The sequence below is a fragment of the Neovison vison genome, chromosome 14 (genome assembly GCF_020171115.1).
Source record: "Neovison vison isolate M4711 chromosome 14, ASM_NN_V1, whole genome shotgun sequence".
Lineage (NCBI taxonomy): Eukaryota > Metazoa > Chordata > Mammalia > Carnivora > Mustelidae > Neogale > Neogale vison.
Window position 1 is genome coordinate 10,344,179 of NC_058104.1, and position 14,121 is coordinate 10,358,299.

The following is a 14,121-nucleotide window of genomic DNA, read 5'->3' on the forward strand; positions in this document are numbered from 1 at the left end:
CGTCGCCGCTCTCCGAGAGTGAAGGGGAGCTGTGATGGCGAGTTCGGCTGCTTCTTCAGTGCGACCGCCGAGGCCCAAGAAAGAGCCGCAAGTGCTCGTCATCCCCAAGAATGCGGCCGAAGAGCAGAAGCTCAAGCTGGAGCGGCTCATGAAGAACCCGGTAAGACGAGGCGCTGGTTCGACGGCGTCTTCCAGCGCTTCCGGGAACCCGCGGGCCCCCCTTCCCTGCCTGCAAACTTGGAAACTCAGTACCCGAACCCCAGGGCCAGTCCTTAGGAAGGAGTAGGCTACCCCGGAGATAGTGAGCTTCCCCTGGCCTTATGTTGGAGCCCAGGCGGGGTGAGGGCGCTGTGGAGCGGTTTCCCGTGCTCTCAGGCACTCCTAGTTTACCTTTCTGTGAACTGAAGCGTTGACTGGAAAGATAGAATCTATGGGTCGACACAAGGGTTTATTTTCTTCTAAACAGCATCAATTGTTAGAGGGGCATTGGCCGACAGAGCTGGGACAAGTCACTCTCCCGTCAGGGTCTCGCTCGGTCCCTTCAGTCATAAAAATAATTGGATGAGGTCTTTTCTTACAGCTTTGGATAGAAAGGGTTGGCTCCGGGTGTCCTGGAGTTAAGGTTAGAGGTTTCCAGCCATAAATGGTGACTTAGGCTTCTGAATTCTGCTTTGGAAAGTTAGCTGTAGCCCTGGCGAGGCTATGGGCTGTGATAGACCCCAGAGTACAGGGGATGAAATAAATCTAAGGGAAGAAAATCAGCTTTAGGTCCAAGGAGCAAAAGCAATCTTACTTCACCCATCCAGTTAAAATGCTTTGGTCTCAAAGAAATGTGAATCTGTGAGCAGCGTTGTACTGAAGGATGCCTCCGTGTTTAAATGTTGCAGGACAAAGCAGTTCCAATTCCAGAAAAAATGAGCGAATGGGCACCTCGGCCTCCCCCAGAATTTGTTCGAGATGTAATGGGTAATGTCGTCTGTTTATATGTGTGCGCGAGTGAATATAATTTCTGAAGCATAGATGTAAAAACCCTGCAGTTAGTATTTGTTAATTAGATTTCTAACAGGAAAAAAAGAGTTCACTGGTTCAGTAATTTTTTTTAGAGATTTTCCTTATTTATTTGATAGAGAGAGATCACAAGTAGGCAGAGAGGCAGTCAGAGAGAGAGAGAGAGGAGGAAGCAGGCTCCACTCTGAGCAGAGAGCCCAATGGGGGCTCCATCCCAGGACCCTGAGACCATGACCTGAGCCGAAGGCAGAGGCTTTAACAACCACCGAGCCACCCTTTAATCACTAAGCCACCCAGGTGCCCTGGTTCTGTAATTTTGTACTAAAAAAGAAGGGGTTGTTGTTGCTTACAGGTTGGCACTAGAGAATTTTCTTCTGCATTGTTTTAAATAATGCATCGTGTTGGTTTTTTTCTAACATGGTTTTGGGGGTTGTAAACTAACGTACTAATTATAAAGAAGAATAAATCACAGAGGTATGAAAAATTTTGAACCCCCATAATTCCACCATTCCCCTTGTAACATTTTTTTTTTTTTAAAGATTTATTTATTTGTTTGAGAGAGAGAGTGTGCCGTGCTTGCCTGCGGCAGGGAGAAGGAGAGAGAATCCCAAGGAGACCCCCCACTGAGCGTGGAGCTCAGTCTCAGGAGCCTGAGATCATAGGAGTCAGCTGCTCAATCCAGCTGAACCACCCAGGTGTTCCCCATTTGTAACATTCTGATAAGGCCTTTCAAACTCCTAGTCAAAACCACTTGGGTTTAAGAAAAAATGATTTTATAAAAATGGTCAGTTGTTGGTTGTTGGTTGGTTGTTCAACACAAGTACTTAGTAACTTTTTTTGCTTTGTTTTAAACTTAATATACATGGACATCTTTTCAGCTGTGTCAAATGTGAAATCATCTGACAGGGGAGGTAAAGGTCTTAAGCTATCTTCTAGGTTTCTGATCTCTCAACCACAGTGTGTTCCTCCTCTTAGTGTGTCAGAGTGGAATTTTTAGTGACTTCGCATTCAACGTTCATGCAACAATTATTTAATGATTACCGTGCTAGGCAAGTCACTGTGCCAGCTTCTGGAGTACAATGGGGGGTGGTCCTTTTGATTACTTGCGATTTCTTTCTTTGGTCCCTTTTGATTAAGGGTAGCCTATGTTGGTAACTGGATTTCATTAAGAACTCTGGACTCTCCTGACTGTAGGTTCGAGCGCCGGGGCTGGCAGTGGCGAGTTCCACGTGTACAGACATCTGCGGCGGAGAGAGTACCAGCGACAGGACTACATGGATGCCGTGGCGGAGAAGGTCAGTGAGCAAAGAGGCTGGCTGACCCCTTGGGTTTGGGCAATGTGCACTTAGGACTTTTAGGAGAAAGCATTTAAAGAAGAGAAAATAACACCTGGTTTTTGGCCTGTGTGAAGGCTGCCTTCTAACGTCAGCGTGGGAAACAGATGTCAGATCCAGATTATTCATTGGTCAGACTCAGCACATCAAGATGCTCCCACTAGGAGATGAACAAGAGGAGAGAGACTTCCTTGTGCGTAGAAGGGACAGGAGAGTCCCCTTTCCCCTCCAGGCCATTTGTCCTGAAATGGAACAGAAAACAGGATCTCCCACATCACTCGAGGTCTTATTTCTGTTCTCTCTCTTTTTGGCTGAATTCCTATAATTCTTTGTAGCTGTGTGTTTGGTGTGAAGAGCAGTGTGCTTTCATGTGTCTCCTTCTTTGAGTGGTCTAGTTAGAGGCTGGCATTTCTTCATGGCAGGTGTGCAATAATAACTAAGAATTGGGAATAGCCTTAGAAATTGTATTGTAAGAACTATTAAGCTTTTGGGGGTGCCTGGGTGGCTCAGTGGGTTAAGCCTCTGCCTTCAGCTCAGGTCATGATCTCAGGGTCCTGGGATTGAGCCCGGCATCGGGCTCCCTGCTTGGCAGGGAGCCTGCTTCCCTCTCTCTCTCTGCCTCTCTGACTACTTGTGGTCTCTGTCTGGCAAATAAATGAATAAAATCTTTTTTAAAAAAAAGAACTATTAAGCTTTTTATTACCTGACCAGAAGACCCGAAAACTCTCTCTTGTTGTTCTTTTTTTTTTTTTAAAGATTTTATTTGTTTATTTGACAGACAGAGATTACAAGTAGACAGAGAGGCAGGCAGAGAGAGAGAGAGGGAAGCAGGCTCCTTGCTGAGCAGAGAGCCTGATGTGGGACTCGATCCCAGGACCCTGGGATCATGACCTGAGCCGAAGGCAGCGGCTTAACCCACTGAGCCACCCAGGCGCCCCTCTCTTGTTGTTCTTAAAAAATACTCTTTTTTGGATATTTTGTTTATTTTTCAGATAGAACTTTGGAGTTACTTTATCCACTCCAGAAAATCTTGTTGATTTTTTTGTTTTGTTTTTTTAAATTAGAATTGAGTCCATAACTTAAATTGAATGAGGATGGATGTTACAGTGTTTAGGCATCCTCTCTAGAAATGTTCTTTTTTTTTTCTGAATCTCTCAGTGATGATTAGAGATTTGGTATAGATCTCACATTTGTTCAAAGATTTTGTTTTTTTGATTGCAGTGGTGCTAGTTGCTCCTTTATATTTTATTACTGGCGATTAGTAAAAATCAGAAAAAAAATACTAACATTTTAGTACTCCTACATTTTCCCACCTGAGTATAAATAAAAACCAAGGGCGCCTGGGTGGCTCAGTCATTAAGTGTCTGCCTTTGGCTCAGGTCATGATCCCAGGGTCCTGGGATCGAGCCTTGCATCGGGCTCCCTGCCCACCGGGGAGCCTGCTCTTCCCTCTCCTTCTGTAGCTCCCCCAACTCATTCTCTCTCTGTCTGTCAAAATAAATAAATAAAACCTTAAAAAACAAAAAACAAAACCAAAAAACCCTGCAAATATTATTTGGCTAATTGTTCATGATTTTCCACATCTGATTTCTCTTCCTTACGTGTGAGAGATTGCCCCTTGCTCTTATCTTACAGCATGCACTGGAAGAGATCTTTTTCTCAGTCTAACCATGATGCCTGTTACTTCCTTGACTACATCCGTGTGTTTTAGAGAGCTTTACATACTTTACAGTGGTATTTGTTCGCTTTTTAAAAAGGAGGAAACCACTTTATCCAGTAACAGTTGATTTTCTAATAATTTGGTTTGAAAAAGACTCAATGTAGAATTTCCTCCTATCTAAAGGAAGTACAACGTTTAAAAAAATTAAAATGATTATTCATTCGAATAGAATACTATTTAGCAATCACAAGGAAGAGACTAATGATACGATGATCCCTGAAACATGCTGAGTGAAGGAAGCCTTGCATGAGAGAGCCTGTCGTATGGTCCCATTTATACGAAGTTCTACAAGAGGCAGGACTAACCTATGTTAAACCATATAAGTGTTTCAGAACGATTGTCTGTGGGAGTTGCCTAGGAAGAGGTAGGAGAGAACTAGTTTCTAGTGTGATTTAATAGTACACTCACAATTGAGCATTTTGTTGTATGTATTACCTTAAGCGGAAGAAATAGAAAAACTGTTAACAAGTATTAAACCCTGTCAATGCTATGCATGCTTAAATCTTTGGAGGTGAAATGTCCTGGTGTCTGCAACTTACTTAAATGTGTTTTAAAAAAAAAAAAAAGGTTGATAGATGGGTAGTGGTAGAGCTGCGTGGACAGATGTGATAAAACAAGGAGCAAAATGTCAATTGTAGGATCTTGGTGGTGGGCAAAAATATAAATATTAAAGAGATAGACATGACACAGGAAAAAATACTGAAAGTAAAAATTCACTGGAATGGCCAAAATTGAGTTTGAAAAATATCTTTAGGATTTGGGAAGGCAATGGAATCATTGCGGTGGTGGTTTTCACCTGGTGTTTGCTTGTCTTGTGGCCTGTCTTGGTCCCCAGCTGTTGGTGGTTCTTTTGTAGCTGCTGCCGTCCTCCGCTTGTGACATTCTCAATTCTAGTGGGGAGTTTCTGGTGGCTTGTCCCACAGCTATACCTGGTCACCATCGTGGGTTTTCCACTGTCAAGAATAAGAAAACTTTATATAAAAACTATCAGAAGCACTGTTTAAATTTTTTTTTTTGGTCTTAATTTTTTATTTTTTAGTAGCACTGTTTAAATTTTTAAACTACTTTAGAGGGAAGGAAATAGAGTAGGCAGTTGGCTCAGCTACCATCAGTGCAATGTTCAAAGATCAGTTGTGTAGATTTCTTTTTTTCTTTCTTTCTTTTTTTTAAAGATTTTATTTATTTATTTATTTATTGGATTTTATTTATTTATTTGACAGAGAGAAATCACAAGTAGATGGAGAGGCAGGCAGAGAGAGAGAGGGAAGCAGGCTCCCTGCTGAGCAGAGAGCCCGATGCGGGCCTCGATCCCAGGACCCTGAGATCATGACCTGAGCCGAAGGCAGCGGCTTAACCCACTGAGCCACCCAGGCGCCCCAAGATTTTATTTATTTGACAGAGATCACAAGTAGGCAGAGAGAGAGGAAGGGAAGCAGGCTCCCTGCTGAGCAGAGAGCCTGATGCGGGGCTCCATCCCAGGACCCTGGAATCATGACCTGAGCCGAAGACAGGCTTTAACCCACTGAGCCACCCAGGCGCCCCATAAGATTTTATTTATTTGACAGAGACACAGTGAGAGAGGGAACACAAGCAGGGGGAGTGGGAGAGGGAGAAGCAGGCTTCCCGCTGTGCAGGGAGCTCGACATGGGACTTGATCCCAGGACTCTGGGATCATGACCTGAGCCTAAGGCAGATGCTTAACCACTGAGCCACCCAGGCGTTCCTAGATTGCTTACTATAAATCACAATAGCACACTAGCCAGGGCCCTATGGCTACATAACCAGTAGTTGTGCCTTTTATCATGCTCTCATGTTTCTTTGGGCAGGAGGGTCTTTTACTGAACCGAAGCAGACACGTTCGCCATCCAAGTGCAGAAAGCTGTATATTGATTCCTGCCCCACCTGTTGGGCAATCTCTTCCAGTTAAAAGTGGCCCTGCAGCACCCCCAGTGGTGTGACTTGTGGCGCTCTCATCCATGGCCCAGAGTCCATCTAAATTTAAATTTGTGTTTTTTCACAGCAAAAATTGGATGCAGAGTTTCAGAAGCGACTGGAGAGGAATAAAATTGCTGCGGAGGAGCAGACGGCAAAGCGGCGGAAAAAGCGGTAAGGGCTCTGTGGCTCTTCCTAACCAATGAAGCCTAAAGGCGGGAAATATGAGAGCTGAGTAGTCCTTGCGGTCAGAAGTTCATTGTATGCCCTGTCGAGGTCTTGGGTGTTACCCAGTAGACGGATGGCCTGAGATATCTGAGTATCTGAGAGGTTAAGTCACTTACTGCTGATGCTTCCCCGCATATCCCCCCGTTACAGATTCTCCACAGCCCAGGTCAGTGCCTGGGTGACCAGGTGGATTTCTAGGTTTCCTCCACATCTGTATTTTAATATTGAGTTTAACAGTATGCTGTGAGCAAACTTTGTTTAGCTTCTTCCTTAAATTAGGGTGTGTGACCTCCCTCAGTGACATTACATCAGTATGTAGACTCGTGTGTGTGTGTGTGTGTGTGTGTGTGTGTTTCAGTAAATGCTCTCTTGTCCTTTGGAGAACTAAGCAGGACTCTAAAAACAGTTCCTAATTCTTTTTTTTTTTTTTTTTTAAAGATTTTTATTTATTTATTTGATAGACAGAGATCACAAGTAGGCAGAGAGGCAGGCAGAAGGAGAGGGGGAAGCAGGCTCCCCGCTGAGCAGAGAGCCCGATATGGGGCTCAATCCCAGGACCCCGAGATCATGACCTGAGCTGAAGGCAGAGGCTTAAACCTCTGAGCCACCCAGGTGTCCCACAGTTCCTAATTCTTAGTCTGTTTCTGGCAGTCTGTTAATTTATTGAGATAGTCTTTTGTTTGCTTGCTTTCTTGCTTTCTTTCTTTCTTTTTAAAGATTCTATTTATTTATTTATTTGACAGAGATCACAAGTAGGCAGAGTTGCAGGCAGAGAGAGAGGGGGAAGCAGGCTCCCTGCTGAACAGAGAGACTGATGCAGGGCTCTGTCCCAGGACCCTGGAATCATGACCTGAGCCGAAGGCAGAGGCTTTAACCCACTGAGCCACCCAGGCACCCCGTTTCTTTTGCTTTATGATATGCATAGTAAATTTAGTTACAGAGCACGTCTGTATGCTACAACTTGATTACATCTTTTTTTCTAGCTATTTTGCATTTTTTTCTTTTACCATGTTTTTGTTTCTGCGTGTGAAATTAAATAAGAAACAAAATTTGTAAAGCTGTAACATTTCACATGGAAATGCTGCTCAGTCTCCACCAGCTTTAGAAAGCTGATACTGCAATAAAGTGTTGTCATTTAAAAAAATAAACAAGTAAATAAAAATAGTCCCTAAATATCTCAGAATGAAAAACATTTTCAGTAATCACGTCAGGACTCCACAAACGATTTCATTTTGATTCAAGAAGAAAACAGCTTGGTAATATTGGTGGTGTTGGAGCAGCAGAATCATGGGAAAGTATTTCTTCCCTTTCATTGTTATAGTGTTTGTGTTATTATAAGGTCTTTAAACACCCTATAAGTAGATATTTATTTTCTAGAACATATAGTAAGTTAATAAAGGAATTCATGTATTTTATATTTATAGCCAGAAGTTAAAAGAGAAGAAATTATTGGCAAAGAAGATGAAACTTGAACAGAAGAAACAAAAAGAAGGTGAGTGGTACTTATTTTTCCGGTTGTGATCTTTCTTGGTGTTGATCACCACGGCTGACCTGTCAAGAATGTGATTTAGAGGGGCGCCTGGGTGGCTCGGTTGTTAAGCGTCTGCCTTCAGCTCAGGTCATGATCCCAGGGTCCTGGGATGGAGTCCTGCATCGGGGCTTCTCCCTCTCCCACACCCCTGCTTGTGTTCCCTTTCTCGCTACCTCTTTCTCTCTCTCTGTCAAATCTTAAAAAAGAGAGAGATTTAGAGTTTGGAGCTGGTTGGCTGGCCACTGAAGAGACGAGGACTTTTTTCTATTAATTAGGACTTGTTTAATTGCAAGTGTCAGAACGATAAACAGAAGGAAAGATACTGGCTTATGTTAAGTCAGGACAGACCTCCCTTTAGGGATGGCTAGTAGAGGAGCTCGGTGATGTCGCTGCATTCTTTGTCTCCTTTTGTCCCCTGGCCCCTTGTCCTCGGGCAGGCGCATGTCCTCCTGGTGGTTGATGGGTCCCTGGGGCTGCACCCTGCCTCACCCGGCTCAGTGGGCTCAGTTGGGCTCCCTGCTCAGCAAGGAGCCTCCCTCACCCTCTGCCTGCCACTCCTCCTGCTTATGCTCCCTCTCTGTCACAAGTAGGCAGAGAGGCAGGCAGAGAGAGAGGGAGGAGGAAGCAGGCTCCCTGCGGGGGCTCGGTCCCAGGACCCTGGGATCATGACCCCAGCCGAAGGCAGAGGCTTTAACCCACTGAGCCACCCAGGCGCCTCTCTCTGGCTGCTTTTAAGATTTCTGTCTTTAGATGTCAGCAGTTTGATTATGATGTGTCTATGTGTGGATTTCCTTGGGTTTATCCTGTTTGATTCATGGAGCTACTAGAATCTAGAAATGTGTCTTTTGTCAAATTTGGAAGGGTTTTTTTTCAGTCTTTTGTTTCTCTTCTAACTTTTGGGTGATTCCTGTCGATCTGACTTCAAACTATCTCTTTCCTTTGCCATTTCTATTCTGCAGTTGATCCTACATAGTGAATTTTTTATCTCAATTACTTTTTTTTTTTTCAGAAAGTTCTATAATTTTGACTTTTATTTTTTAATGTTTTATTTATTGGAGAGAGAGCAACATTGCACAGACTGGACTGGGGGTCAGAGGGAAGGGGACAGGCAGAATCCCCACTGAGCAGAGACCCTTGCACGGCCTGATCCAAGAACCCTGAGATCATGACCCAAGCTGAAATCAAGAGTCAGGCACTTAATCGACTTGACCCTCCCAGGCCATCCCCTGGGCATTTTGAATATTATATCATGAGGCTTTGGTCTTGGTGGTATTTGTTTTAGTAGGTAGTCAGCCTGGCTGTGTTCCAGAACACAGGTTCTCCCTAGCATCCTGTAGTTGTGGTTCCATGGTCAGTTCCGTTTTTCAAGTTTCCACCTGCTCTCCAGGTGTGTCCTGCGTGCGCCACCCAGTGGCCAGGCAGGGCTTAGTTCTTTTGAGTTCGGTTCTTGAACTGTTCGGTATGATTCTTCCGGCCACATCCAAGTTTGTGCTGTTAGGCTGAGCCCGGGAGTTCAGAAATGACTTACGGTGTCTTTTCTAACCTCCTTTTTCTCCGTGAGCTCTGCTGTCCTTTCTGGTTTCCTGGGACTCCCCTTCTCAGACCCTCAGCCGGAAAACTGGGGCTTTAGTCACAGGCTGGCACATGCTGCATTCAGCTGCGCCTGCCTCCCGGGCCGAGCAGTGGGAGGACAGAGAAGAAAAGCAGCAGGGCTTCCCCGACCATCTTAGGACCACAGCTCCTCTGATCAGAAAGAAAGGCCTTCCTCTTCTGAAGTGTTTGTGCCCGCAAGCCCCCATTGCCACCACAGGTGCTATTGCCACGGCGACTCGGGCAAGATTGCCTGAGCGCTGGGGTCTGAGTGAATGGAGAAAAAGGAGACCCACGAATTTCCCTTACTCTCAGCCTCGGAATCCCTTTCTTTCTCCTCAGACCAGAACCAGAGGGTTTCTTGTGAAGTTCCCTCGGTGCCTGGGCTCCAGGTCTGCATGTCGGCGGATTGCTCCTGAGAAGAGTCCTCAGGAATTCAGAGCTGTTCCCGTGGCACTTTGTATGCTGGTCTTTTCCCCTAATCTGCTTGCTTCTCAAGAGCCCATCATTTGGGGCCTCTGGGTGGCTCAGTGGGTTAAAGCCTCTGCCTTCGGCTCAGATCATGATCTCAGGGTCCTGGGATCGAGCCCCGCATCAGACTCTCTGCTCAGCGGGGAGCCTGCTTCCCTCTCTCTCTCTCTGCCTGCCTCTCTGCCTACTTGCGATCTCTGTCTGTCAAATAAGTAAATAAAATCTTAAGAAAAAAAGAGTCCATCATTCTGTCCACATCCTATAGCGATATTCAGTGGAGAGAAGGAGTCAGATGTGCTTGCTCTATCTTACCTAGAACCCTCCGTTTCTGTTTTTGTTTAGAATCTAAACACGGGACTGAAGCTCTTTTGCATTTCAGCCTGGTGCTGATTCAGGTTCCAAAATCCTTTTGAATTCTGATTCTGAAATTCAGCATGTTACTATAACTTTCTAGGGATGTCATGGGCAGAGTTGATAAACATAACTCCTTTGTCATTAGTGAAAATGTTGAGCCAGACTGGGCCTGGGCCAGGGCCCGAGCCCTCCAGCGTCCCTGGGAGAGCTCCCTGTTGGCTGGCAGGGACCCATTCACTAAGACTTTTAGGGTGGAGTTAATTCTCCAGCTAAGAATCAGCCAGACTCCCTCTTCTTCCCTTACTCCCAGACGTGTCATAAGAAATTTCAGAGGTAATTTGAGGTGTGGAGTGAGTATAGTAGAAGTAAATCCTAGGCTTAGCTCTCCCTCCGGCTGACCCTGACCTCGAGCATCTGGCTTCTCTTATTTAAGCAGATTTCTTTTTTTTTTTTTTTTTTTTTTAGCTTATAACTGATAAGCACTTTCTAGATCTAAAAGTCTACAGTTTGACAACTTTTCCAAACATCTTGCTGTAATTGAGATACACAGCACATTTTGGGGGGGGTTCCCTCAGCAGTGTGTCTAAAAACTCTTCAGTAACAGGAAACTGAGGTTAGTTTGCTCTGAATTTGTACTTAATGAACCTGTATTGGGTCTTTAGGGGTCACATTTTAACTTTTTCGTCATCAGTTCTGTGATCGAAGGAGACCAGTGGCACTGGCACAGAGCTGGGGCCTCCTCCTCCTCTAACCTCTTCTAGACTTTAGGTGCATAGACCCTGCCATTTTCTGGAACCTTGCTTCAGTTTGCCTGAGGCTGCAAAGCGGATCTGAGCTCACAGAGCTCCCAGGGAGCTCACATCCAGAGCCTCCGGCTTGTTGATGGCGGCCTCGGGCCTCTCACTGCCCCCACGGCCACCCCTCCCCACGGCTCAAGCTTCGGTTCTGTCAGAAAGACGACGTTTGTGCCCAGGTGGAGTCACACCTTGTAACACGATGTTTTATCACACCGAGGTTGTGATCTTTGCTCGCCGAGTCCTGCAGTCGGTTTCCAGGTTGCAGCTGTCGTTTTGTCGTTTTTCCCAACGCGAATAGAGCAGGCTAGAAATCGTCCGAGTGCGTCACACCTCTGGATAAAGGGATCTGTGAAGTTTTCTTTCAGTTTCTGTGTTGGCCGTGGGCTGCCATCCAGCAAATTGGAAAATCGCTGTTGTAGGACGTGGGCCCTGCCCTTAACGCTTCATCGTGGAGTTAGCACCTGTCCGGACTAAACGGTGGCGAGTACAGGGACTCGGCCGGGTAGGCCTTGTACCAGTGAGCAGGAGAGAGGGTGCAGGTCGGGAAGGCGATGTGTGTGCCTTCTCTGTCTCCTTCCTCAGTTTTCACTTTGTGAAAGAGAAAATGGGTGTTCTCGCCGTCTGGTTGACATGAAGAGAAACTGAGTGTGGTGGTACTGGGTTGGGCCACAAGGTGGCTTCAGGGCACCACTGGGTTCTTGAGGAACTTGGGCGGAAGATCACTGCAGCTTTTTAAGCCCTTCTAGAAAGCGGTGAGGAGCAGGCAGCAGGCTAGGCATTCTGTTCTGTTGTTGGAAACTGTCCCCGTTTGTTTCAACACTGGTCCAGTCATTTCAGTGGGGACGGCCAGTCCGAATGACCCCATGGGACAGCGTTAAGCCAATGTGGATTATTTTGAAACCTTGAACTCCCCAAACCAGCGTCACTTAATCCTAACAGGCCGGCCCACCAGAAGAACCTAGGGCGGCCTCGGGTGACGTCTAGAGCAGTTTGTCCGGCTCAGCTGTGTCAGCATTTTGGGAGGAAGAATTCTTTGTTGCGAGCGGCTGAGTCCTGGTCACTGCTAACTCTGCCCACTAGATGGCAGTAGTGCCCACCGCCCCCTGGTTACTGAGAGTCACAGATGTCTTCCAGACTTTGCCAACTGTTCATGGGGGGAGGGCTAGAGGGGGGGAGGCGACAAAATTGCCCCGATTAAGACTTCTCTCTCAACTGGTATCTGGTGTTCAGAAGGTACCGAGTATATGTTTTAGATTGAACCGTTGTTTCAGTGCCCAGATTCTTTATATTTGCTATGTTGGAAAACTATCCGTATGCTTTGTGCCTTTGGAGAATAAAGCTAATAGGGGCGCCTGGGTGGCTTCGTCAGTTAAGCGGCTGTCTTTGGCTCACATCATGAGCCCAAGGGCCTGAGATGAAGCCTGGTATCAGGCTCCCTGTTCAGCAGGGAGTGTGCTCCCTCTGCTCTCCTCTCTCCCCCTGCTTGTGCTCCCTCTCCCTCTGTCTATCAAATTAATAAATACAATCTTTAAAAAAGAGAGAGAGAGAGAGAGGGAGGGGTGCCTGGGTGGCTCAATGGGTTAAGCCTCTGCCTTCGGCTCAGGTCATGATCTCAGGGTCCTGGGATCGAGCCCCACATCGGGCTCTCTGCTCAGCAAGGAGCCTGCTTCCTCCTCCTCTCTCTCTGCCTGCCTCTCTGCCTAATTGTGATCTTTGTCAAATAAGTAAGATGTTAAAAAAGAGAGGGAGAGAATAAAGATAATATATGAACATTTTAGAAGTTTTTGGAGTGTATAGAAGAATAAAGTCAAAAATTTAGGTTATCTATAATCCTTACTAAAAACTCATTTTGACATTTTGAATGACTTTTTTTAATTCAGTTTTTAAATATATATCACATAAGTCTCTTTATGTAAATACTGTATTTATAGTTGTTCTAATTTTATCACATAACAATGTCTCATAAATATTTTCCCATGTTCTTATAATAATTCCATATTACAAGGAAGGATTTTTTCTTAATCGGTTCTTTCTTTTTTTTTTTTTTAAGTTAATATCCATTTTGGGGTACCTGGCTGACTCAGAAGAGCATGTGACTCTTTTTTTTTTTTTTTAAGATTTTATTTATTTATTTGACAGAGAGAGAGAGATCACAAGTAGGCAGAGAGGGGGGAAGCAGGGTCCCTGCTGAGCAGAGAGCCCAATGTGGGGCTCCATCCCAGGACCCTGAGATCATGACCTGAGCCGAAGGCAGAGGCTTTAACCACACTGAGCCACCCAGGTGCCCCAGCATGTGACTCTTGATTGATCTCAGGATCATGAGTTCAAGCCCCATGTTGTAGAGATTACAAGAACAAGTAAACTTTAAAAAGTAAATAAATGAGTTTCAGTTACATTCAGTGACATTTACCTGGTATTCCTAAAATACAGGAATAAAATCTCAGATTCCTAGATTTTAAAATATTATGTAAACAATAGTGTAACAGTAATGGAAACAGCTCAAATATTATCCTAATCAGTCCCCCCTCTCTCTGTCCATTTGCTTTGTCTCTCCCTGCGTGTGCATGTCATTTGCATAGTGTGTGAATAGTTGTCCACTTTGCATATTTAATACTGTAAGCATTTCCGGCCCTTCACAATTTGTTGAGTGACTGATGACATCCAGCCATTGTCCCGCTGCGACACGCTTCTTTGCCTTTTGTTAAACATTAGATTGATTCATTTTTGTCTTTAGAAGACACTTTGTAGTGAATATTATGTACCCCCTTTATCGTTTATTTCCAGCAGTGGAGATGACTAGATCACAGAGTATAAAAGATTTAATGACTCTTGAAGTACCTTTCTTTGCAGAGGAGCTGTGCCAGTTATTACTGCCGTCAGCAGCGTGTACCGGTCTCCGCTTCTGCTGTACCCTTGCCGGCACTGGCTTTTAAAAATTACTCCTCCATGTGGTAGGAATGTGACTTCAAAAGCAGTCATGGTCTCATTGGGGATTAGTAAAAACCGCACAAAGATCCAGATCCAGATCTGGCCGGACCAGGGTGGCAGCCCCCACTTCTCCCACCTGTGTGCAGTCCCCAAAGCTCTGGTTAAAACAGAGATTAGACGGTCATTTGTTCTTTTGCTTATTGTCAAAAAACCGAATTCATCCAAGTA

The 14,121-nt window shown here is 45.2% G+C and overlaps 1 protein-coding gene across 1 annotated transcript in view; it reads left to right on the forward strand.

The window, feature by feature from the left end:
• The window catches only part of PRKRIP1 (PRKR interacting protein 1), a 24,346-nt gene continuing 10,225 nt past the window's right edge, over positions 1-14,121 (forward strand). Inside the window, exons 1-5 of the mRNA XM_044233568.1 lie at positions 1-160; positions 888-966; positions 2,203-2,303; positions 6,083-6,168; positions 7,647-7,714. Coding sequence (XP_044089503.1) covers positions 35-160; positions 888-966; positions 2,203-2,303; positions 6,083-6,168; positions 7,647-7,714 — 460 coding nt within the window. The 5' untranslated portion in view covers positions 1-34. The remainder of the gene's footprint in view (positions 161-887; positions 967-2,202; positions 2,304-6,082; positions 6,169-7,646; positions 7,715-14,121) is intronic.